The following is a 22,556-nucleotide window of genomic DNA, read 5'->3' on the forward strand; positions in this document are numbered from 1 at the left end:
AAATGGAGGATCGCAGTCCAGGCTGGCTCTCAATCTTAATGCCCGATTCTATTTGGCCATGAGTTCCAAACCCAGTACCAGAAAAAAAAAATCTACATATGTATTCCAACTACTGAGTGTGTTTATTTTTTAGAGAAATTTTTGTCAAGATAACCCTACAACAACTGTATTACTAAAAAGATAAACTTCTTGAGACGGGCACTGCTGGCTCATGCCTATAATCCTAGCTACTCAGCGGGGGTGAGATTTGAGGATTGCAGTTTAAAGCCATCCTGGGCTGTGAGACTTATCTCCAATTAACTACCTAAAAAGTTGGGCTGTGGCTCAAGTTGTAGAGTGTAGCCTTGAGCAAAAGAGCTCAGGGAAAGTAGCTAGGCCCTGAGTGCGTTCAAGCCAGGATTGGCGCATACACACATACAAAGAACCCCTCCCCACCCCCCCAAAAAAACAACAAACAAAACATCTTGGCAGGAAGGCTTATTTTACAGAGGTAAACTTATTTTACAGTGGATCAGTGTGAGAATGTGGATCATCTAGAGTTATCAGGCCTCAATGAAAATGGCAAATGGCAGAATTTCCCCTCTTGCCTAAAAGGTGGGGACTGGCATATTAGTTGCTCTTTCAAATCTGAATTTTTAAAAGGTTCTCCTGGTTTTGTTCAAGCATCTTGAATAGCATTCATATGCCCTCAGCTGGGGTCAGTTGTGTTTACAAGATGGGAGTTTTCCTCTTCCGGAGTTTTCACATACATGGGGTTTGCAGAGCCCATAAGTGGCTTCTCTACAGTGATGCTGCCAGTCCTTAGGATACAGCTGCTTCCTTAGATTCCACTAGTCACATCTGTATTCCTGCTAGTGGGGGGAGAAGGAAAGAAAGGCATGTCTTACTTTGCAGACTTTCCTCCTTTATAAACACATCTCCCAGACAGTATGGAACACTTCATTGCATCTAGTCATGTGCTTCGTAACAGCATGCATCTCATTCCAGCTCCATATTCAGTCCCTGCAAGGAGGAAGTTTGAAATTAGTCATGGAGGGAGTATTTATATCATGGAAATTGGCAAACCCTATACAAGAGCTTTCCCCTCCCCCTTGTCCTTCTCCCCATTCTCCAGAACCAGTTATTAAACATTTATCAGCAAGGATTGCTAACTATAGAAATGACACATTTTTAAGTGCACATCTTTCTGGAAGGTAAATGGGAAAGGTTGCCTTTATTTCAGGTATCTATAGAGCCTCTTTTAATAACAGTTAAGTTCTGTTAAAGAAACCACAGGCACCTGATGATAGCTATTTTTATTAGCCATACCTGCATCATTTCCCTGATCCTCATTTGTTTCTGTCACTCTGAAAATTTGGAAATCAGTTAGGAACTTAGCTCTATAACATTTGCAGTCAGACTGCCTTTCTTATAAGCTGCTTCTGTTGCTCTTTCATAGATTCAGGTTCCTTACTTTTTCCAAAGCAGAGTTAACACCAGGCTACTAGGTTTCATGAACTTCAGTTACAATTAAAGGTATTAGCTAGGTGCTGGTGGCTCAAGCCTTTATTCCTAGCTACTCAGGAAGCTGAGATCTGAGGTTCTAGGTTAAAAGGCCAGCCTGGGTAGAAAACTCTGTGAGATTCTTTGTTTCTGTTTTTTTTCTAATTAAAAATGTATTTATTATCTTTAAGTAGTTGTACAAAGAAGTTGCCATTCAACAAAGCAGTTTATGAATACAGTGTGTCTTGATCTGTGTTAGCCTTTCAACATTCTTACACATCTTCCCCACCCACCCCTTCCCCTCACTTTTCCTACATTTTGTAGGATATACACAGAATTTCTTTTTTTTTTTTTTTTTACTACAGTCTCTTCCTTTATTTTCTTTATTTGTCTTCTCCCTGCCCCATAAATCAGGGAGACTTTTATCTTCAATGAACCCACCAAAAAGCTGGTGGTGAAGTTATGGTTAAAGTGGTAGAGTGCTTCATTGAGCAAAAGAGTTAAGGGATAGTGCCTAGGCCCTGAATTCAAGCCCCAATACAGACCTCCCCCTGCCCTTACCCTAACAAAAATAAGAAAGATTAATACTTTAAAGGAATTGTAATCCTGACAGTACTTAAAATATTTCAAGTTATGACCTTTCCTAAGTCTGCATGACACTCTCTAGCACCAGTGTGTGCCATGTGCTTGGGTCCCAAGGATGTTGCTCTTTCTGGCCAGAGGCAAGAGAAAATCCTAAAGTTCTAAAATGTCACTTAAAATGTACAAAGTCACTTAAAATGCACCTCAACTATAAGTTTTGCATTCTTAAGAATGTGCCAGGTTTTATGAAGAATGGTTTTTATCCCACAGCATAAATGTTATACAGTAACTACATATAAGTACTTTGCCTAATGGAAGCACCGTGTTGAGTCCATTGGCTGAAAAATGTACAGGGATTTGCACACGTGGCCTGGCTCCTCACTCAAACAGAATCTCTTACGCCAGCATCAACAGAACAAGGGGTGATTGATTACCAGCCAAGACAGGAGCAGGCCAGTAGCAGAGTTTGAAAGAATTAGATGGGAATGGTGTGTTGCTGAATGAGAAATATCAGCTTCTGTTGCCTGCTTTCACATCCTGTCATTTTGCCAAGGTTTCTGTACTTGGTGGTATTTTCAGCCAGGGGCAGAACTTGAGTGTGAGGGGAAGTTGTGATGTGACTTAACAAGTGAATCATGTCTGGTAATGGTACAAGTGTAGCCCTGACTGCTGGGGCCAAGTGTTGAGTAAAGATTAGAGAAATCAGGTTACACTTGCTGAGGAAATGATTCTCCAATGAAATAACAATATTGAGCATGTTTGTGAAAGTCCCTACTTCCCACAAGGGAAAACTGAGATATGAGGGAGCTGAGATCACTACTCTTAAGCTCCTAGAGGCACTTACTGGGGTAGCTGGAATTAGCGAGGTATCCACCCATAGCTACTTGCACATTATTTTAGATTATGGCCACAGGTAAAAAATTCCTGAACTGTTTGAACGTGTGGTTATTGACCAGGCTGTAAAACTGTGTGGCTGAAAATCTCCACTTTTTGATTCCACTTTATGACCTCACTGATTGGGGTGCACACAACCCCTAGAGTGACAGGTCTCACACACAGAGTTATCTCAATGATGCTTCCTATATGTGAACTGTATACAACCAGAACATCATCTGTATGGAATGTTGCTGATTGTGGAATTGAATTAGTGGCCACAATGATGTTAGGGTTGATGGTAGCTTCTCTGTGGTTCTCTTTTCCTCTGAGTTGCAAGACAGCCGCAGCTGCTCTAATGTTATGTCATCCCACATCACTGCCTATACAGAACGGAAGGGACAGACAAAAGAAAATGTTTTACTCACACCATTTTCCCACTAGAAACAGACTCTTTTTTCCCCCACAGACATCTAACTTCCTTAGTATCTCTCTTGTCCAAGAATGAGTCACATTGGCTATCTGGACCAATCACCATGAAGGCTTACAAAAGCAGGGCTCTGCTATAAGGCAGATATGGTATGGGGTATAGGAAATATCATCAACAGGAGCTGCCATAGATTGTAACACTGAAGAAGGAATGAGGTGTTCTTAGGTATCTCCTGCTACCAAAGGGAAAAATGAATGCCTAAAAGAAGATAAACCACAGATCACTTGAAAGAGGCAACTCAAGTTTACTTTGTCTCTACTGAGTGTGTTACTATGTTCTTCTAAATACTGTAGTCACTCTTCTGGCTTCACTTGAGTTAATGAGAAATGTGCCTTTCACCTGGAGGAAGTGTAATAGCCTACCACCAGCAGCGGTTTCCACAGCTAGTTCAGATTTTTGATTAACAGGTTCACAAACTTTGGAATTATTTTATTTTCTGGGTGAACAGTGTGGGGCATATGCATTTCTCTACCTGTCTCCAGGGTAGAGTAATAAGTACTTGCATCTCTAGACAGAAATTAGGAAATTGACTTTCATATAATGAAAGAACAAAACTGCTTTCTAAAAGCAGGAGTCAATGAGGAAGTAGTTTCAATAGGGTGATAGATACAATACTATTTTTCCCTTCAGGGACTCAGCAGCTGTTCACGGCAGCTGTTTGTGCAGTTAAGTTGTGTTAACTAAATATGGTGAAGTTATACAGTTACCCAAAGCATGCTGGTAGTCATTATTTTACATGAAAGAGGCAGGGGCATGGAAGAGACCCAAGCCATTTGGGTGAAGCAAAAAAAAAAAAAGTCTTTTCACAGAATGTGGGGACCTGCTGGGGAGAAATGACTATGCAAATGTGTAGTGATAAACCACTACACATTTATTAGGTTTATCGGATGGTTTACAGCCGTAGAAATTCCATGTCTCCCAGAGCCACAGTGGAACAATGGTGGATACGAGCTGTAGATAGTACCTGCAGATATGCGTAACAGTGCACACGTCTATAGTTGTAGCTACTCAAGAGGCTGAGGTCTTAGGATCCTGGTCTGGAGCCAGCATGAGCATCAAATCACAAGACTTAAAAAATTAATTAAATTAATTAATCAATGAAGCAAAGCAAAAAGCTTTAAGTTGAGGCCTGGCTTGAGTGGTAGAGTATCAGCTAGGAGGTTATAGACACATGTTCGCACATACACACAAATTTTGCCCAGAGTAATTTTAGGAACAACCCCAAAATATTTCCTAGGGTTATATGTATCTGTAATGGCATGGGGGTGGTCCCCCATCCCTCCAAGAGTTCACTACTCAGAGACAGTTCAAGTAAAAAGATAACATTTATTGGGGAAGTTCTGGATAGACTGGTCCCAGGTTTCAGAAAAACATATAACACAGAACAGGACAGTGGCACAGAGACTTACTTCCGGAGGATTTCCAAGTACCAACAAACCATTTCAGCTCCAAGGGAGAGAGGGAACTAACTGGTTGTGTCTGTGATGGGTGAAGTTACCTCTTTCAGGTCTGATTCAGAGGTAGGACTTATGTTGGTCAAAGATTTCTTTGTTGAGGCCTCATACTCCCCAAACCCATTACTACCATATATGCCTTGTAGAGCTAATACCCTTGGGGGCATGCTGGTAATCTTTGCTCCTGGCATTTGCCTTTGCATGCTTGACATAATTATATCAGACTGCCCTGTCAGATTCCAGGCCAGGTTAGATGTTGGAGTCCCTACGGCACTTGGGCTTAGACAAAAACAACTCTTTCCTCTACTGGGAAGTGGTCTTCAGCCTTCACTGGAGAGATAGAGTTACTAGAAACCATGATTATCCACATTTTCCCCTGACTCTCATGCAAGTCAGCTCATGGGAAGAGTTGTACTTTTAATCCTGTCTGTTTTGAGCCTCCCGGTGCTTCCTGCTGTCCAGCCTCCCTTTATATCTCCAGTAGGAAGGTGGAGCTAGCTTCTGGAGGTTCAGCCACTGATCTGTCTTAACACTGAGCCTGAGGTTATAGAAAGGTCAGTCATGCTGGGAGTGGAGGAAGCCTCCCCTGCTATAGAGCACTCAAGGGATTGATGTGGTTAGGATCATGTCAGTAATACCCAGTGAAAGGAGGCTTTTGAGTATTCAGTAGTCCTTCACTTTTAGCTCTAGCCTCAGAGTAGACAGCTTGGATAAACATGGCTTCCTGGAATTGGAATTGAAGTCAATCTTCATTCTCATAAAAGCATGTGAAGATGGATTCATTTCTGAGCTAAATAGCCTTACTTAAACACATATGTCTAGCACATATTGTGACATGTGACATGTCTATGGTATGAGACATTAGGGGTACCTTCTCTCTCTATTGGGCAATGTACTCTCACAGATTTCTGCCACCTGTAAAACTCATGCTTTTTGTTCTTGTCTGATGAAGAACACTCAGATATAGGCATGACTCTGCTATATAGAGTGCCAAAAATCCCCAATTAAAGTATGTTTTAAATATTAGTGTTAAACTTCTAAAACAATTAGGTAAGATATACAAATTATGTATAAAAATATTAGATACATTGTTTTAAAACAAATATAATCATTATGTAGCTGTAACCCCTCCTGCTCATCACCTTATCATTAAAGATAAAATTAAAAAATGTTAAATGTGTAAGAGTGTGTACATTGTCTCTTAACCTGACACAGCCTATGCTTGGCTGTTTTAAATAGTTCCTGCATTCTTTCCTCTCCAAGTAGTATAAATAATGTATATAATAAATAGCATAATAAGTATAGCAAACAGTTTACAGCATTTGTATAATTTTGCTACTCATTAATTTTTGAAAAACTTGAAGGTCTTCAGTGCTAACACTGTCCTTTTAAGGAGAAGACGATGGTTTATTGTGTAGTTTTTCCAGGCCCAGTGGGCTGCTGGTGCCAAGAGCTAGGAGATGGATGTGTCAGGGCCATGTTGCTAAGGGACAACACTGTATTACCCGACTCTAGGCTGATCGCAGCAAGAGTCTCCCTATGTGGCCTACTTTAAAGCTTTTAGCCAGGAACACAGAGTGACCTTTTAATTTGTTTTGGTGAAGTTCCAAGGACTAGCTCATGTTTGGGAAATTGAAGTAAGCACAGGCAGATTACAGAATGCTGTACCCTATTTCTACACATATGAGATGCCACAGAAAGTCAGAGGTACACTGTCAGAGGAATGGGCAGTGCTGGCCAAAAATGTACGTGCCTGTCATAGAAAACACACTTGTATTCGATCAACAGGCAGAAAGAGGAGTGCTTTAGTATGGTAGACCCTTGGATCCAAATGCTACTTCCACCTCTTTGGTGTGTGACTTTGAAATTTTATACAGTAATTTTATTTCTATTTTTGTTTGCATAATGGTAATATCAGATTTATTCATCTCAATGGATGATTATGAGAACCAAATGAGGGAATGTGAACAGGCTACCAAGAGTTAGTATTTGTTGAAAATCATATTTCTTTTGCCCTATAGAATATCTTTTTCTGAAATGTTGAATATTTCTAAACATCTCTAAGCCTTATAAAACACAGTTGGTTCTTTTTCATCTTGTGTACCAAGTGAAATTTGTCATTGAGATATTGAAACTAGGAATAAGTTCTTGGAATAACTCCATTTTAAGAAGGATTACTCAGTCTGTCACTTATCTTTTTGCCCAACAGCGTGCCATGTAAAAAGTGTGTGGTGGTTGGTAATGGAGGAGTTTTGAAGAATAAGACATTAGGAGAAAAAATTGACTCCTATGATGTAATTATAAGGTAAATGTATTTTGTATTTGCTAACCTAAAAGTGTTTGAAAAGAATATAATTTCCTACTTTAAAACAGCAGTGTTTTTTTTTCTTTAAAAAAAAACAATTTGTGTATGAACTTGGTTATACAAACTTCTTTCTTGGTTGGTGCTAGAGTGAGGCCTACATTTTAAGTTGCTGAGTAGCAAATATTTGTTACATCCCTTTAATGTGCCAGGCACAGTTGTAGCCACTGGAGCACAGCAATGGATCAGAAAAGGATTTTCTCTCCATGGAAGTTTCATTGCTATTAAGGTTAAAAAAGAAGATTTAAAATAGACGAGAATATATTTTGTGTCATTTCAACAATCAGAACAAGATATGACAGGGGATAATTGGGGGTCTCATTGGGAATAGATGATTACTTCGAAGAGAGAATATTTAAGTTGGACCTAAGTGACCATAAGACACCATATGAAGCAGAGAAAATGTTTACCACAGGCACTCCTCAAGCAGATATGATGCTGAGTTTGTGAGGAGTGGCAGAAAGCCTTGTGAGGTAGGAGGACAGCTGGCTTGGGGAGAATGATGCAGTAAGGTGCTAAGAGGTAAACAAAGACCAGGCTATGCATGACTTGGTAAATTAGGAGACAAAGTTTAGATTTTATTTGCAGCAGGAAGTTTCTGAAAGTTTGAAATCAAGACATTAGACATTAATGCAATATTATGTTTTTAAAATATTCTGGCTGCAGCATAGACAATTAGAACATGAAGGGACCAGGGCAGAAATGAGGCACCTGATTAAATTACTTTATTCAGAGAGGAGATGGTGATAGCTTGTGATAGAATGGTTATGAGATAAGTAGGTAAAAGTAGGTTAGTGGGTAGACCAGAGATGTTAGAGATGTAGGGTTATCAGGATTTATTGTTTTACTAGATGTGAGAACAAATAGGAATGAAGGAAACAAAGGTGCTTCTAACCCTGCTTGTGGTTGAAGAAATTGACTGGACAGTGATACCATTTATTGGGTTTGGGCAGACTAGAGTAGGAACAGGTGTAGAGGAAAAGTTTTCTGTAACTGATGTGTTAGATTTGAGTGGATAAGCCAAGTAGACAATTGGATCAACAAGCTAAAGTTTTCATGATGAAAGGCTTAAGAACTGTATTTAAACCATGAATTTGGTGAGAGTCCCAGGACACAGATTGACATTTGGAGCATTCAGCACTTAAAAGTGGTTGAGCAAAGAAAACGAAGTGAGCACAAGGAATAGAGGCTCCACCAGTGAGATGAGAAGCAAGTGATCACAGAAGCTATGAGAAGACAGAAAGGTTCAACCAGGTCCCAATGGTGATGAAAAAACAAAACAAGGACAAAAAAAAGACACAGAGGTTTGTCAAGCTAGAGCATATTGTCTTTCTTGACAAAACAGGCTTTAGGCATATATGCCAAGAAGCCAACAGGAATGGGTTGAAGAGAGATTGACAGACAAGGAAACAGAAAAAGCAGTACTGTCAACTCTTGAGAAATTTTGTTCTGAAGAGTTTAAAATGATCTGGTAGTTAGAAATGCTTGCACAATCAAGAAAGATACTTTTTCTTTTGTGAAGGTAAACAATGCTAGGGAATATTGTGAAACTGATTGGAGTGTGTAGAGAGAGACTGGAATAGTGAGGTGAACAAGGTTTGCATCCAGAACACACATGTGGTTACTTTTTTGGCATGGAAAAGAGCCGGGATTGTGCTTATAACTACCAGGAGTCTCTTACCCATAGTAGTGGGGAAATAAGGATGTTTCTCTAATTTTTCAGTGGAAGGTTGGGATAAAGCCACCACCTGGCCTGAGTGTTTGTGTTAGATATGAATAGCCTTTTGTAGGAAAGCTAGCATGCTGGGGCAATGTAGTAGGATGGCCTGGCGTGAGCTGGAGTTTGTTAGGTTCCAAGCTGGTTTGTGCATAGCAGGGTGACCTTACTTTCTGTTCATTACCCATTTGAATAATTAAGGCTACCAAACAATTTCGAAGTATTCACAATTTTCTCCACTTATAACCACCTAGCACTGATGATTCAGAAACATGGCAAGCCCTTGCAAAGAAAATATAGGTACATTTGGAAAGACATTCCATGTGCTATTAAAACAGACTCATGCTGTAGTCTCATATTACAGTCAGTGGCAAAGAACAAAACAGTATTTATCTTCCTAAGGGACACTGATCTGGAAACAAAAGTGCTCCTTTCTTATAGCCTGCCTTCATAGTGTGTATGCTAGTAAATAGTGCATGTCTAACTTTGGCTTTTAGCAGACACAAACTCAGCAGCAGATCTTTGTGATTCTCCAGCGCAGTCTAGCAATGGACATTCATTTTGTGCTAGAGGGGATAAGACAGCAATTTATACTGCTTCATTTCAGAGCACTAGTTCCATGGGTTTTCAAACCAACTTAAGTGTGATTCTTTTTGCCTGTCAGTTGCTTAGACACATGGCCATTTATTACAATGTGGACTGTGTAACTGTGGGAATAGAACTCTAACTAGGCTTCAGGGTCTTTGTCAACCCACCAGGCTTTGTGTGATGGTCTCCTGAGGTCTCTTAACTTCATTCTGGATTTTCTCATTTAGTCTTCAGTTTTCCTGTGAGAAAGTATCATTAGTTCTACAATTCGTTTTCAAATACAAATGACCATTTCTGCTTTTGATCAAGCAGCTGTTTCATAAAAAAGGAGTTATGTCTCTGATCATTATTTGTAAAATTCTGACCAGTTGTAGTTTCAAAGTGTGGATGTTTGGTTTAAACCTGGAGGTGGTAAGAATTGTGATGACAATGACTCCTACTCCATTGGTATATATATCTCATGTCTTCCTACCCACAGAATGAATAACGGTCCTGTTTTAGGGCATGAAGAGGAAGTTGGGAGAAAGACAACCTTCCGACTATTTTATCCAGAATCTGTTTTTTCAGATCACAATCACAACGATCCCAACACCACAGCGATTCTTGTAGCTTTTAAGCCACTTGATTTAAAGTGGCTGATGGAACTGTTGATGGGTGGAAAAATAGTAAGTTGGCAAAATTGATCTGCCTTTAGGCAACCTTCAATATTCTTTCCTCAAAAAGAAAAAAAAACCCAAAGACAACAATGTTCTATTTTCTATATTCATTTCAGAATCCTAATGGTTTTTGGAAGAAACCAGCCTTAAACTTGATCTATAAGCCATATCAAATCAGAATACTAGATCCTCTCATTATGAGGACAGCTGCTTATGAACTGCTTCATTTTCCAAAAACATTTCCCAAGAATCAGGTATGTATATATATTTCCATTATTTCAAACTGAAGATCCAGCTGAAGCAGCATACTTGCTGGAGATTGCAGAAACTGTATGGGAAACACGGGTCATGTGGCAGTTTGAAGGCTGTACCTGAGTTAGTAAACCACATCCCCTCCTCCTGGGGGGCTTCCTTTCTTTTCATCCATCTGATCATTGATCTCCTATAACCTCATCTTCATTGTTTTGCAGCAATACTAAAGAGAGTCTAACTGGGTTGGTTGACAGGTGAGCTTTGTGGTCAGAGTTGTAGGACTGGATTTAGTGCAAGTGCACAGCTTTCCAGGCTAGAATTTCATTAGTATTTGCTATATTAGTAAGCTTCATGTTACTCTAATGAGATATCTGCAACATAATATTTATGAAGAAAAGGTTTATTTAGCTGTGTTTGGAAGCTCTACAAGTTCACGCTGGGTGGCTCTGTACTTTGGATGTCTGGTAAGGGTGTAGGAGTGCATGTCAGAACAAGTGTTTATATCTCAAGCATGGAGACAGAAGGGAAAACTAATTCCCATCATGCTTTAGGCTTTAGCTGGCACTCTACCACTTGAGCTATAGCTCCACTTTTGGCTTTTTGGTAGTTAACTAGAGATAAGTGTTTTACGGACTTCCCGGTCTAGGCTGGCTTTTAACTGCAATCCTCAGATCTCAGCAACCTGAGTAGCTAGAATTACAGGTGTGAGCCACCAGCACCCAGCTTGTTTTGTTGGGGTTTTTTTTTGTTGTTGTTGTTTTAAAGAATTACAACATCCTTTTCCTTATACTTCAAAGTTCCCTTCAACTGATGACTATCTTCTGAGCTAGTATCGCAGCTAAATTTTATATTCAAAAGACTTTATGTTTCAACAAGAGTTTGTTGGGTTTTATTTTTTTTTCTCCCCCAGTGTATAGTGTACCGTTTGGAGCTTCAGCCTTATAACATGACTTAACTAAATTATTTCCCTTTTGATTGTGCAGAATTCATGTTTTTGTTTTTTGTTTTTTTAGTAAACCTAGGACAGTCACCAGATATGTTTTGGAAATAAGTAGCTCATTTGGGTTTAAGAATTTTGTTTTCCATTTCCCTTCTAGAAACCCAAGCACCCAACAACAGGAATTATTGCCATCACACTGGCATTTCACATATGTCATGAAGTTCACCTAGCTGGTTTTAAGTACAACTTTTCTGACCTCAAGAGCCCTTTGCACTACTATGGGAATGCCACCATGTCTTTGATGAATAAGGTAATATACATTTATTATACATATACTTTATTATATATTATGCTATGTAATATATTATACTGTATATTATATTACATTATATATTATGTATATTATATACACATATTATATATTATTATACATATATTTTATTATACATATATTATTTAAGGTAGCATACAAATACTTTGGGCTGTTGAACTTTGCTGTTAGGAAACCTGTTTCTCTTTTTACTCTCATTTTATTGAGACAATTTTGAGGAGCTAATGGAGGTTACAGAACTACCAAAGGCTGAAAAGAGAATTCAGGCAGAGTTCCTTTTACTACAAGAGCAATTACTAAACTGTGGAACTCTGACTCTCTGAAGAATCTCATGGTTACACCAAGGGCAATAAAGTCCATATAGGGATCAAACCTTATTTTAGACATCTCCTATTTACATTGTTTAAATATAAAACCTGCTGATGAAAATACACAAATTCACAAAAAGGCACACATTGCTATACTCATAGTAATTATTTTCAGATTTTCCTTTAGAAAGCGGGCGAGATGGTTTAGACCAATGCAAAACAGACAAAGAACATGCATAGCCAGGAAGGTTGCTCACTTATTTACTTGGTCATGTCTCAATACTAGAGTTCAATACTAGAAGATTTGATCCTGAATTTTTATTTTAATTGGGAAGGAATTTCCTATATTGATAATTCGTAGATTAGCAGAGTGTCACATCAGGATTATGTTGTGTATTTTAAATATAGAAATGTGAATGCCTTGTTGTATACATAGAATCTCATGAAGTCAATCCCCTTTAAATCATCCCAAATACTGCATAAGCCTAGAAAGTAGTACTAGCAAGGTTGAGTTTTATTTTTATTTATTTTTTGCCCGTCCTGGGGCTTGAACTCTGGGCCTGGGTGCTGCTCCTGAGTCCTGCGCTCAAGGCTAGCGCTCTACCACTTGAGCCATAGCACCACCTCCAGCTTCTTTGAATAGTTTGTTGGAGACAAGAGTCTCACAGGGACTTATTTTAGTCTGGGCTGGCTCCGGACTACAATCCTTGGATCTCAGCCTCCTGGGTAGCTAGGACTGCAGGCATGAGACACCAGGACCTAGCAACATTAGCTTTCGTCATCTCCTACCTCACCTCCACCTCTCTTACCTACTGTACTTCAAACACTTGAGTAGTTCAAGAATTAGGGCCATAACATACTTTAAATAAGGTTCATGTCTCCTTAGCCCAAATCCTTTTTCTAGCACCTGTGATATTTCAAGAATTTCAGGATATTTCAAGATATTTCAGGAGGCTGAGATCTGAGGATCATATTTCAAAGTTAGCCCAGGCAGTAAAGTCCATGAGTCTCTTATCTCCACTAGAAAATCAGAAGTGGAGCTATGGCTTGAAGTGGTAGAGTGCTAGCCCTGAACAAAAAGAGCCCAGGGATAGTGCCCAGGCCATGAGTTCAAGACCCATGACCAAAAACTGTAGATTAAAACTATTTCCTGTAGAAAATTAGGGTATCATCAATAGAATCACATTTTTAGTTTCTATTTTTGCTGTGCTGGGGATCAAACCCAATTTTGTACATGTTAAACAAACATCTGACCACTAAGCTATATCTCCAGCCTCAGAATTGTTTTCCAAAATACATTTTAAACTGAACCAGAATTTATAGTAGTCTCTTCTCTCCAGGTTATTTAAATTTTTGCTGCTGGTGCTGGAGCTTGCACTCACAGCTGTTCTTGAGCTTTCAAAACTAACACAACCACGTGAGCCACAGCTCTACTTCTGGCTTCTTGGCAGTTAATTGGAAATGAGTTTCACAGACTTTCCTGGCCAGGCTGGCTTTGAACCATGATCTTTAGCCTTCTGAATATTTAGATTACAGGGATGAGACACATGGCCCTAGAAGTCTCTTAAATGACAGTTGAGAAAGATTGGCTTTCTATTTAGATTGAGCCAGGAGATATTAGAAAGGTAATGAAAGTCCATGTGACTGGTTACTAACTTTTGAGTTTTGTAATATAGCATTGCTGTGCTAATATTTTGAGACACTGGCCAATGGTAATTTTACCTTCTTTTTCTTCTTTAGAATGCATATCACAATGTGACAGCTGAACAGCTCTTTTTGAAGGACATTATAGAAAAAAACTTTGTAATCAACTTGACTCAAGATTGACCATATGGACTCAGAAGATAAACAGTATTAGTTTTATTTTTGTACTGCAATCTTTAGTTTATTTTTAAATACGTTGAACTCGTGAAATAATTATGTATATTGTCTGTTGCTGCCTGGTGATTTATAACCACCAGCTCTGTGAATATATTTATGAAAACCAAGAAATAGTTATCAGGGAATTTAGTCAAGTTTTGCTTCTGTTGTGTTTTTAATATAAGCTGGTTGTTGTTTTTTTTTTTTTTGAGGTGTTTTAAAGTGTCTATTTATAGTTTATTGTAGGCATCTGAGGATGTGATTTCCTAGAAAGGAGATGTAGTTTACCACAAGTTTGACTGTGACATTGTCATTTTGAGAGGAATGTCTACTGTTATACCTGGCAGGTGAGACCAGGTGAGAAACTGGAAAATGATTGTGCAATGGTGTAGCAAACTGGAACCACACATTTGTGAAATCTAAGTTTATACTGGCTTTAAGTAAGCTTTTACCTCTTGCAATTAATCAAATGGTCATTACGAGTAATAATGTGGTAGCTAGGTAAGATGGTATGCTTTATGGTTTTCTTTTTAAGTTAAAATAAGCCAAACATAAAATTCTGGATAGTAACTAATGTCATTGGATTACTTTATGGCTTTGCATTACTTTAATAAATAAGGCTTTCCTTTACACAAAGAAACAAGGAAAGGAAAGTTCAAGAAAGGAAGGAATTCTAAAACATTACTAGTTGTTTAAAGTTTTTTGTTGTTTTTTTTTAAGACAGTCTCATATACTCCACATTGGGCCTTGAATTTGTGATCACTTGCCTCAGCGTCTTGAGTACTGATGTTAATGGCACGTGATTATACATGTTTGATTAGACATTTTTTTCCTTGCCTCAATGTATTCATTAAATTTTGAGTTTCTTTTTGAATTAAGAAATTTTATTTTTAAATTTTTAAGGGCTGGGAATATGGCCTAGTGGTGAAGTGCTCGCCTCGTATACATGAAGCCCTGGGTTCGGTTCCTCAGCACCACATACATAGAAAAAGCCGGAAGTGGCACCATGGCTCAAATGGTAGAGCACTAGCCTTGAGCAAAAAAAAAAAAAAAAAAAAGCAAGCCAAGGACAGTGCTCAGGCCCCGAGTTCAAGCCCCAGAACTGGCAAAAAAAAAAAAAAAAAGTCTTTAAAAAGGCAAGGTGTTTCTTGGACTTAATATTATTATTTAAGAAAATATTATTTAAGAAAAACAACAAATTTCACCATTAAATATACTCTTCACATGAAAAATTTCCCTGGCTATCTCAGGGGCACCAGAAAAGGATATCATGAAATACAAACAGGCTAGTACCATTTCTATAAGCTAATACAACCAAAAGCTATTTTGAAGAAAGAGAATGACAGGTGAAGCAAATAGTAAAGGTTTTTAGAAGGATGTAATTAAAAGGTGTCAGTACACTTTCAAACAACAAGTATTTGTTCATGTTAGGTATTACTGAAAAACAGCCTGTCTCCCTTAAAGGGTCAGTACAGAAATAAGAGAAACTCTTTTAAGCAGCCTGTATTTCAGAAAAAAACAAGTAGCTGACTTCACAAAGATCAGTTAGTCATATGGACTATCTGATCACACAGTATACTAGTTTCACTTGATTTTGCTAATAACTGCAATGGAAGAATATATATGTGTTCAGGATATTTTCTTCACATCACAAAGCCATGGCTTGTACTTGCTATTTCAGTTCAGTTCAGTTTGACATAAGGTAAAATTAGGCTTCAAAATGGATGGTGCTAGCCACAGGGGCAGGGAAAATACTAAAGGAAAAAGCCAAGAGCATTTTCAAATGTTGCTAAGGCTAACCATAAAATTATGTTAAAACTGAGAAATATGGCAATTTATGAACTATGGCAACCTACAAATATTAGTCATTTTTTATTTAGGTCAAATAATTTGAACAAGACGATATTTATCTATTTATATATACTATACAATTTATTAAAAACACATGAACATATTAAAATCTCACTATTTATACAGTCTAAATTCTAGCAACATATACAAATACTGAGTGACTACAGTACATGCCGAGGTAAGAAAAAAATACATTCTGGGAGAATGTAACAGACATCCAACCATTTTTACTTCCAATATGTATTTCAATACATGTTTCCTTTCTACCTTTCCCTGTTCCAAAAATGGAGGAAAAAACAAAACAAAACTAGTTACAAGTTGGACTGAATGAGAATTGGTGCCACAATTGTCCAAAAAGATATTTTAATAACCATCCAACTGTAAAATTTGCACTTTTAGGGACGTACAAATTCAGAGCAATTATTATTATTACTATTATTTTCTGTTTAAGGCAGCACTTTGTCAGTTCTCTTAAGAAGGTTTGAAAACCTTTCAATGTTCCATATAGTCTGTTAGTTCTTACCAGTTGTCCCATCTGCCAGTGTTAGTACAGCCCTTTTGCTCTCCAAGTGACAAGGCAAAGAAGGTCAAGTTTATTTATCACTGTCTACAGCTTTCTGGACACAACTGTGCTTAGATAAGCTCATATTTAGCTCTCCGCTTTCTGGTTCTCATATTTTAATTCTTCTATAAATTATCTACTTGAACCACTTTTTTTGTTTCTTTTTTTTTTTTCATCAGTGGACAAACCCATTTGTTCAATGCAAAGTGCAAATAGTGAAATGTGAATTTCCATAACAGGGCTAGACCTGGTACATGCAACTGGATCTATTAAGATTTATAGAGTTAATAAAATAACAAACCAGAATTCACAGTATCCTATCTTCAACTGTGCTGGTCCCAAGGATCAAGTAACAACTAAGTCTGTAATTTTATGAAACCCACAATGGTCACACTTGTTGTGTGACCTGCTGTTGGCTTCTGTTTCTAAAGTTGTATTGTCAGGTTAAATTTTAGTCCAATAAACCACAGTAACTTTAGTTCAATGTTCCACATGAAGAATAAAAATGCAAGGAATTTTTGTCAAATGATTACTTTCACATTCTCAGTTGTTACTTGATTGTCTCCAATGATTATATATATGTATATATGCATATATATACACACATATATATTTCTCCAACATATAAATGTACTAAAAAACAAAAATGTAAGAAAAAAATCTCTTCATAATAGGAAAGCAAAAAACCAGAAAAACCACTTGAATTAGGCTCAGTTCTTCATTTGAAAAGTAAAATATATAAAAAGTCAAAATAGATATTTTATTAAAATCATTGGTAGTTCAAGCACAGTGGCAATATGAATCAAGTCTTAAAATATCCAACATTTAAAAAAAAACCAAAAAACCTTTGCCTCACAAAAAAGAGAGAGAAAGAAAGAAAAGAAAAACTAGGGAAAAACAACCAGGTACTCTCAATTACACAAAAATAGCAAGCTTCTTTGGGACAATAAAATAGTTATTGAAAATGTCTCTTAAAGCTTCAAACAGATATAAGACAAGGTAAAGCATAATCTCTGTGTAGTAGGAATGAGTAAGGACACTAAAGCAATGGGTTTACTCTTCCCACCTGAAAGGGGATATATGCATTATACATGTGCTTGTACACACTCATGTGGATTAATACAAGTTCAATATCTGTGCTTTGTTTCACTTTGAAACAAAATATGCACTGACTTCTCAGTAAGTGGGATCATGCCTCAAAGTCTGTAGAAAGAAAAGCAATTGAAAATGAAAACAAAATCATACAACGAGAAGGCAGGGAAGCTGTAGAATTAAATTGTTCTTGTTTTCAACCTATCTTTTAGTACGCTGAAAGCAAGCAAAATCATTATTCTAATTTGTTAACTTTGGCAATTTTATAAGCTGGTGGCATAAGCCCAAAGAAATGACTAGACACTAATGGGAAAGAGACAGTACATCTACAAACTGAAGTTTGTTTGAGCTCAGCCTGGACACTGTCCCTGAGCTACATTTTTGTTCAAGGCTAACACTACCACTTGAACTATAGTGCCACTTCTGGCTTTTTCTGAGTACTTTATTGGAGATAAGAAGCTCATGAACTTTCCTGCCCAGGCTGGCTTTGATTTGTGATCCTCAGATCTCAGCCTCTGGAGTAGTTAGGATTACAGGCCTGAGCCACCAGCACCCAGCAACAAACTGAAGCTTATGGAGAAGAAGATATTCAACTTTATAGATTTATTATGTGGTGAGCTTCTTTTGTTGTCCTCACAGTCTAAAAATATTTAAGGATAGGTTTTTCACTCTAAGCTAATACATTACTGATGACTTCTAATTTACTGTGACTGAAACTAGTGCTGAGTTGGACATGAACAAGTGGTAACCATGAAGTTGCTGGGCAATTTCATTTCCTAGCTTGCTGTTTGTCCCCCAGCTATTTCATAGGACATGCCTCTTCACATAGACTAAAGGCATAATCACACAGTACCCAATAAGGTGCATTGGGTTTCTTTGTCTTCTAGTAGTTTACTGAGGAGAACCAAAATAAGAAATTAGTTTACTTGCCAGTGGCCCATGCCTTTAATTCTAGCTACCTGCAAGGCTGAGATCTAAGGATCACAGTTCAAAACCACACTGGGCATGAAAGCGTGTGAGACTCTTTATTTCCAATTATCTATCCTCACCCCCCCTTCAAATTCTTTTACTTAACTAAAAAACATAAAAACACTCTGTGTTTGTGTGTGTGTGTATAAAACCAAACAGGACAAGCAACTTTTTAAAAGATAATTTAAATTATTTCTGCATGATGCAGAATAATTACTGCTTTTCAAAACTGTCAATTGCTCATCTCCTGATTCCATATACCAAAGCATAAACAACAACACTGGGGAACTAGTTTTGTTAAGCTAATAAAGTAAGCACCAACTGTTGATAAAATCTTACAGACACAACTCAGCTAGCCACAAAGGGTCTGGAGATAAATGAATAGAGATAAGATAAGGAATCCAGTACCACAACAGGAGGGAAAGACACTCTCCCAAGACTTCAATTTCCCAGCTATGGGTCAGTCTAACAACAAACAAGTATGTATGGTTGCTCTCAAAGCAATGCTTGGACCAGTAATTATTTTCAAAAAAAGAAAAAATTCAGAAGGCAATAAAAGAGTTGAAGAGGAGGAAAAGCATGAAGGTACCTACTTTTCACAAAGGGAGAATTTCAAGCCATTAGATATTTCAAAAACAGTACCATGCATTATTGCCATTTAGGCTTAGAGAACCATCTTGAGTTCATTAATGTACCTGCAGCTTGGTAATAAATACTCAGTGATTTTCAGTTTCTCTGAAGTGCATTATAGGGAGCTTCTTCTGTATTAAAAATAGTGTTTTACAGTAGTAAACAAACAGGATGTTTGAAATGTAACAGGCAAGCAGTAACTGTGCCACAGTAACACCTTTAAAGCAAGATGGCAAGGTAAGTAGTTTCCTGTATCTCAGTCACCACATTTTCCCAACCACTTCAGTGACAGATATGTAATACATTCTATATATTACTACCACTAATAATTTTTAAAAAGCCATGTGCTTTAAATTGATGCTTTGTAAAAGCAGCATCACCTTCAAAGGATTTCTTTAAAAATGTCACACTCTCCATCTCTTTCTGCTCCGGACACTTCCTGGGCGCTCTGTGGTACCTGGTATACAAATTCATCAGGGGCAGCTGGACCTGACTTTCCACCTTTGGGAGTGTCATACTGGGCCCAACCTGAAGAGCAGCTGTTAGTCCTGGAGAGAAGTACATTGTATGTTCCCACTAAAGGGGGAGGTTGGTTCCCTGTAGCTTTGAAAGTGGATGTGGAGGGCAGACCCACAGAGGCTGTGGGGTGCCCTGACATGTCCATGATGATGGGGGTTGCATACTCAGGCCCAGTGATGGGAAGTGGTTCAGCATAGGCGTGATATATTTCTTGCACTGGTGAATTGTAAGGATCTAGGTCTGCATAGCCTGTTTCTTTTCCTTCTTCTGGTTTAAAAGTGGATCTCTGATGAAGTGTACCAACAATTCCTCCCACAAGGGGCTGTGCATATTCTGCAGATAACACAGACATAACAGAAAAGTTATGAAAACAAAGATTATGCAATTTGAGGGGGTAGCTGCAGGTTACATCAAAAGCATACACTTCAGGCAATGCTGTTGCTATCAACATAGATCTGACAGAACCAATTTCAAAAATTAAAGATGTTATTTAGTATCTCACAGTAACCTCATTCATGTATTTTTATATAAAGAATGGTCATTTTATATTTAGACTTGTAAGAGAGCATTTTATTTTGTTTATTTTTTGCCAGACTTGGGAACTCTGGGTTTGGGTGCTGCCCTGAGTTTTTTTTGTTTTTGTTTTTTTTTTGGCCAGTCCTAGGCCGTGAACTCAGGGCCTGAGCACTGTCCCTGGCTTCTTTTTTGCTCAAGGCTAGCACTCTGCCACTTGAGCCACAGCGCCTCTTCTGGCCATTTTCTGTATATGTGGTGCTGAGGAATCGAACCTGGGCCTCATGTATATGAGGCAAGCACTCTTGCCACTAGGCCATATTCCCAGCCCCTGAGTTTTTTTTTGCTCAAGATGAGCATTCTGACATTTGAACCACAGTGCCACTTCTAGCTTTTTTGAGTAGTTTATTGGAGCTAAGTGTCTCACATAGTTTTCTGGCCAGGCTGGCTTCGAGCCACAATCCTTAGCCTCCTGAGTAGCTAGGATTACAGGTGGTGAGAACCACTGACTCTAGAGAGCATTTTAATGGAACAGAATAATTTCATTACTGGAATATGTATTAATTTTGGGAAATAGTGTCAGATTCTGCTTCCTTCTCAAATATCAGCAAATATTTAAAATCAATGTACATTGGGGTAACAAAAAACTGTAAATCCCTTTCTGTCTTTCTTGTTCTACTGCTAATACTGTTTTCTGTCCCCCACCCCCCCGCCGCCCCAGCAAACAAAGCAAAACAAATGTACCCAAGTTAACAGATCAATTGGGCATTTATTTCTAAAGACTGGATATTTTATGAATAGAGCATCTAAGACCTAGAAAAGACTCTCTCAAAGTCACCTTTACCTTCAGAAAACAGTTCAGCTGTAACATATACAAAAAGATACTATAAATCTTAAAGCCTTTGCTGAAAACCTAAGCAGATTTTCCCTCTGCCCGGGCGAGGGCAATGTCATAGTTACCTGCCGAATCTGTTTTCAACACTGCAGTAACTTCCCTGGGACTTAGATGATTGACTTCACTACTGCTGTAGCGAACTGGAGTTTCTTCATGTTCCACTGATTTGGCAGGAAGAAACTGCTTCATCCCTTTCCACCAACCTTCATGAAGATGATAAGCCAAAGAGACATTTTATTCATGTCACAAATACCTACATAAATTAGTCTTCATATTCAAACTGATTTTCTGCCTTGATAATCTATCTTGTGCAATGGTAGAATACTCTATAAAGTAGCTGCTATTATATGCGGCCAGATAGTGTGTCTATAAATTTTCCTGAAAAAACAAAAACAAAATCCCAAAACTTTTCAAGATCTGTCCTGGAGTAGCAGAAGTACTATGATTTTGCCTCTACTGCTGTTTTCTACTCGGCTCCTAGCAATGAACCCTAGAGGGACTGGCAGAGAAGCTTTGGTATCAGGAGATGACAACTCATTACCTCTGAGATGGCAGGCCTTACTGATTCCTAAACTGCTTGACCCTGCTTGGTAAATGGCCATGGTACAGTGACAGAACACCCACTATGTGCTATGTGCCTGGGACAACAGTCTCTGGTTTTGTACTAATATAACAGATACCTAGGAAAAGCCAGACAACCTTTCCAGAAGAAAAACAACAGCATGTGTTCTGAGAAACTTGCACTTTCTATTCCATTACTTATTAACTAGCAGATAATTTGCAAAAGGATAAAAATAGTGAGGAGAGGAATGCCACCTGTCTTAACCATGAGGAGACCCAGTAGGTCTGAGACCGGCCTTCATCTCACTACTGCCGCCTAGAGGATTTCCTTGATGAAAGCATTACCTGCTCGGTCCCAATAAGGTAAGTCATAGGTGCCTTCAGTTTTTTTCTTTCTGGAAAAATACAGGAGCACAAAGTTAGAAAGTAAGTGGATTCTCGGGTAAGAAATCTTTTGATACTGCAGCATTAGTGTCAAAGTTAATAATTAGCTAAAAGCACACATTTCTACTGACTGATCTACATGAGCAAGTCCTCTTCTTCATTTGACTCCTCTCAATGTTGACGCTGAGAGGCTTATACATTTTAGAATCTCAATAAATTTAAAAGCTACCTTGTTATCTACCTATCGGCCACTCCCACAGTGATAAAGAAAATTAAGAAGGCCAATTCTGTAGTCTAAAAGACAATCAAATAAGAGATGTAGCCCTGATTGGTAGGCTATTACAGTAAAATTCTGTCAAGTCTGTTTTAGTTTCAAATACAAATTTCACAAAACCGTTGATCCATAAAATTCACTGAAGTAAAAAAAAAAAAAATCACTGTTCTTAACTGCTCTTTTTCCAAGTTCCAATGGTTCTTTTACAGTCACTTGCCCTAGAGAATGCTATCATCACAATGCTCAGCACCACAAATGTGACTTTCAGGAAGAGCCCAAGCCACTTCATTTTCCTATTAGGAAACACTTGGTATTCAGTGTTGACTTTAAAACTCTCTTTATTTTAAAGACTGGCTATATTTTATTATTTCATTCTGTCAAAACAAAATATAATGTAAATTTATAAAGAGA

General features: G+C 38.1%; 2 protein-coding genes and 1 long non-coding RNA gene across 6 annotated transcripts in view; 1 reads left to right on the forward strand and 2 right to left on the reverse strand.

The window, feature by feature from the left end:
* St3gal6 (ST3 beta-galactoside alpha-2,3-sialyltransferase 6) overlaps nt 1–14,051 on the forward strand; it is a 60,824-nt gene extending 46,773 nt beyond the window's left edge. For all 4 annotated transcript variants that reach the window (XM_048346486.1, XM_048346485.1, XM_048346484.1 and 1 more), the window contains 5 exons: nt 7,091–7,186; nt 10,027–10,213; nt 10,321–10,458; nt 11,554–11,706; nt 13,776–14,051. In XM_048346486.1, the coding sequence (XP_048202443.1) occupies nt 7,091–7,186; nt 10,027–10,213; nt 10,321–10,458; nt 11,554–11,706; nt 13,776–13,862 (661 nt within the window). In that variant the 3' untranslated portion in view covers nt 13,863–14,051. The remainder of the gene's footprint in view (nt 1–7,090; nt 7,187–10,026; nt 10,214–10,320; nt 10,459–11,553; nt 11,707–13,775) is intronic.
* LOC125351615 lies at nt 347–18,518 on the reverse strand. Its single transcript, XR_007210979.1, has 3 exons — nt 17,165–18,518; nt 10,709–10,715; nt 347–357 (listed from the first exon to the last, which is right to left on the reverse strand). It is a non-coding gene; the product is annotated as an uncharacterized LOC125351615 (long non-coding RNA).
* A 185-nt stretch (nt 18,519–18,703) lies between these two features.
* Dcbld2 (discoidin, CUB and LCCL domain containing 2) overlaps nt 18,704–22,556 on the reverse strand; it is a 48,510-nt gene continuing 44,657 nt past the window's right edge. The window contains exons 14-16 of the mRNA XM_048346482.1: nt 21,833–21,882; nt 20,992–21,129; nt 18,704–19,851 (exon numbers count right to left, since the gene is read on the reverse strand). Of these exons, the coding sequence (XP_048202439.1) occupies nt 19,382–19,851; nt 20,992–21,129; nt 21,833–21,882 (658 nt within the window). The 3' untranslated portion in view covers nt 18,704–19,381. The remainder of the gene's footprint in view (nt 19,852–20,991; nt 21,130–21,832; nt 21,883–22,556) is intronic.

Source organism: Perognathus longimembris, chromosome 5 (assembly GCF_023159225.1).
Source record: "Perognathus longimembris pacificus isolate PPM17 chromosome 5, ASM2315922v1, whole genome shotgun sequence".
In the NCBI taxonomy this organism is placed as follows: domain Eukaryota; kingdom Metazoa; phylum Chordata; class Mammalia; order Rodentia; family Heteromyidae; genus Perognathus; species Perognathus longimembris.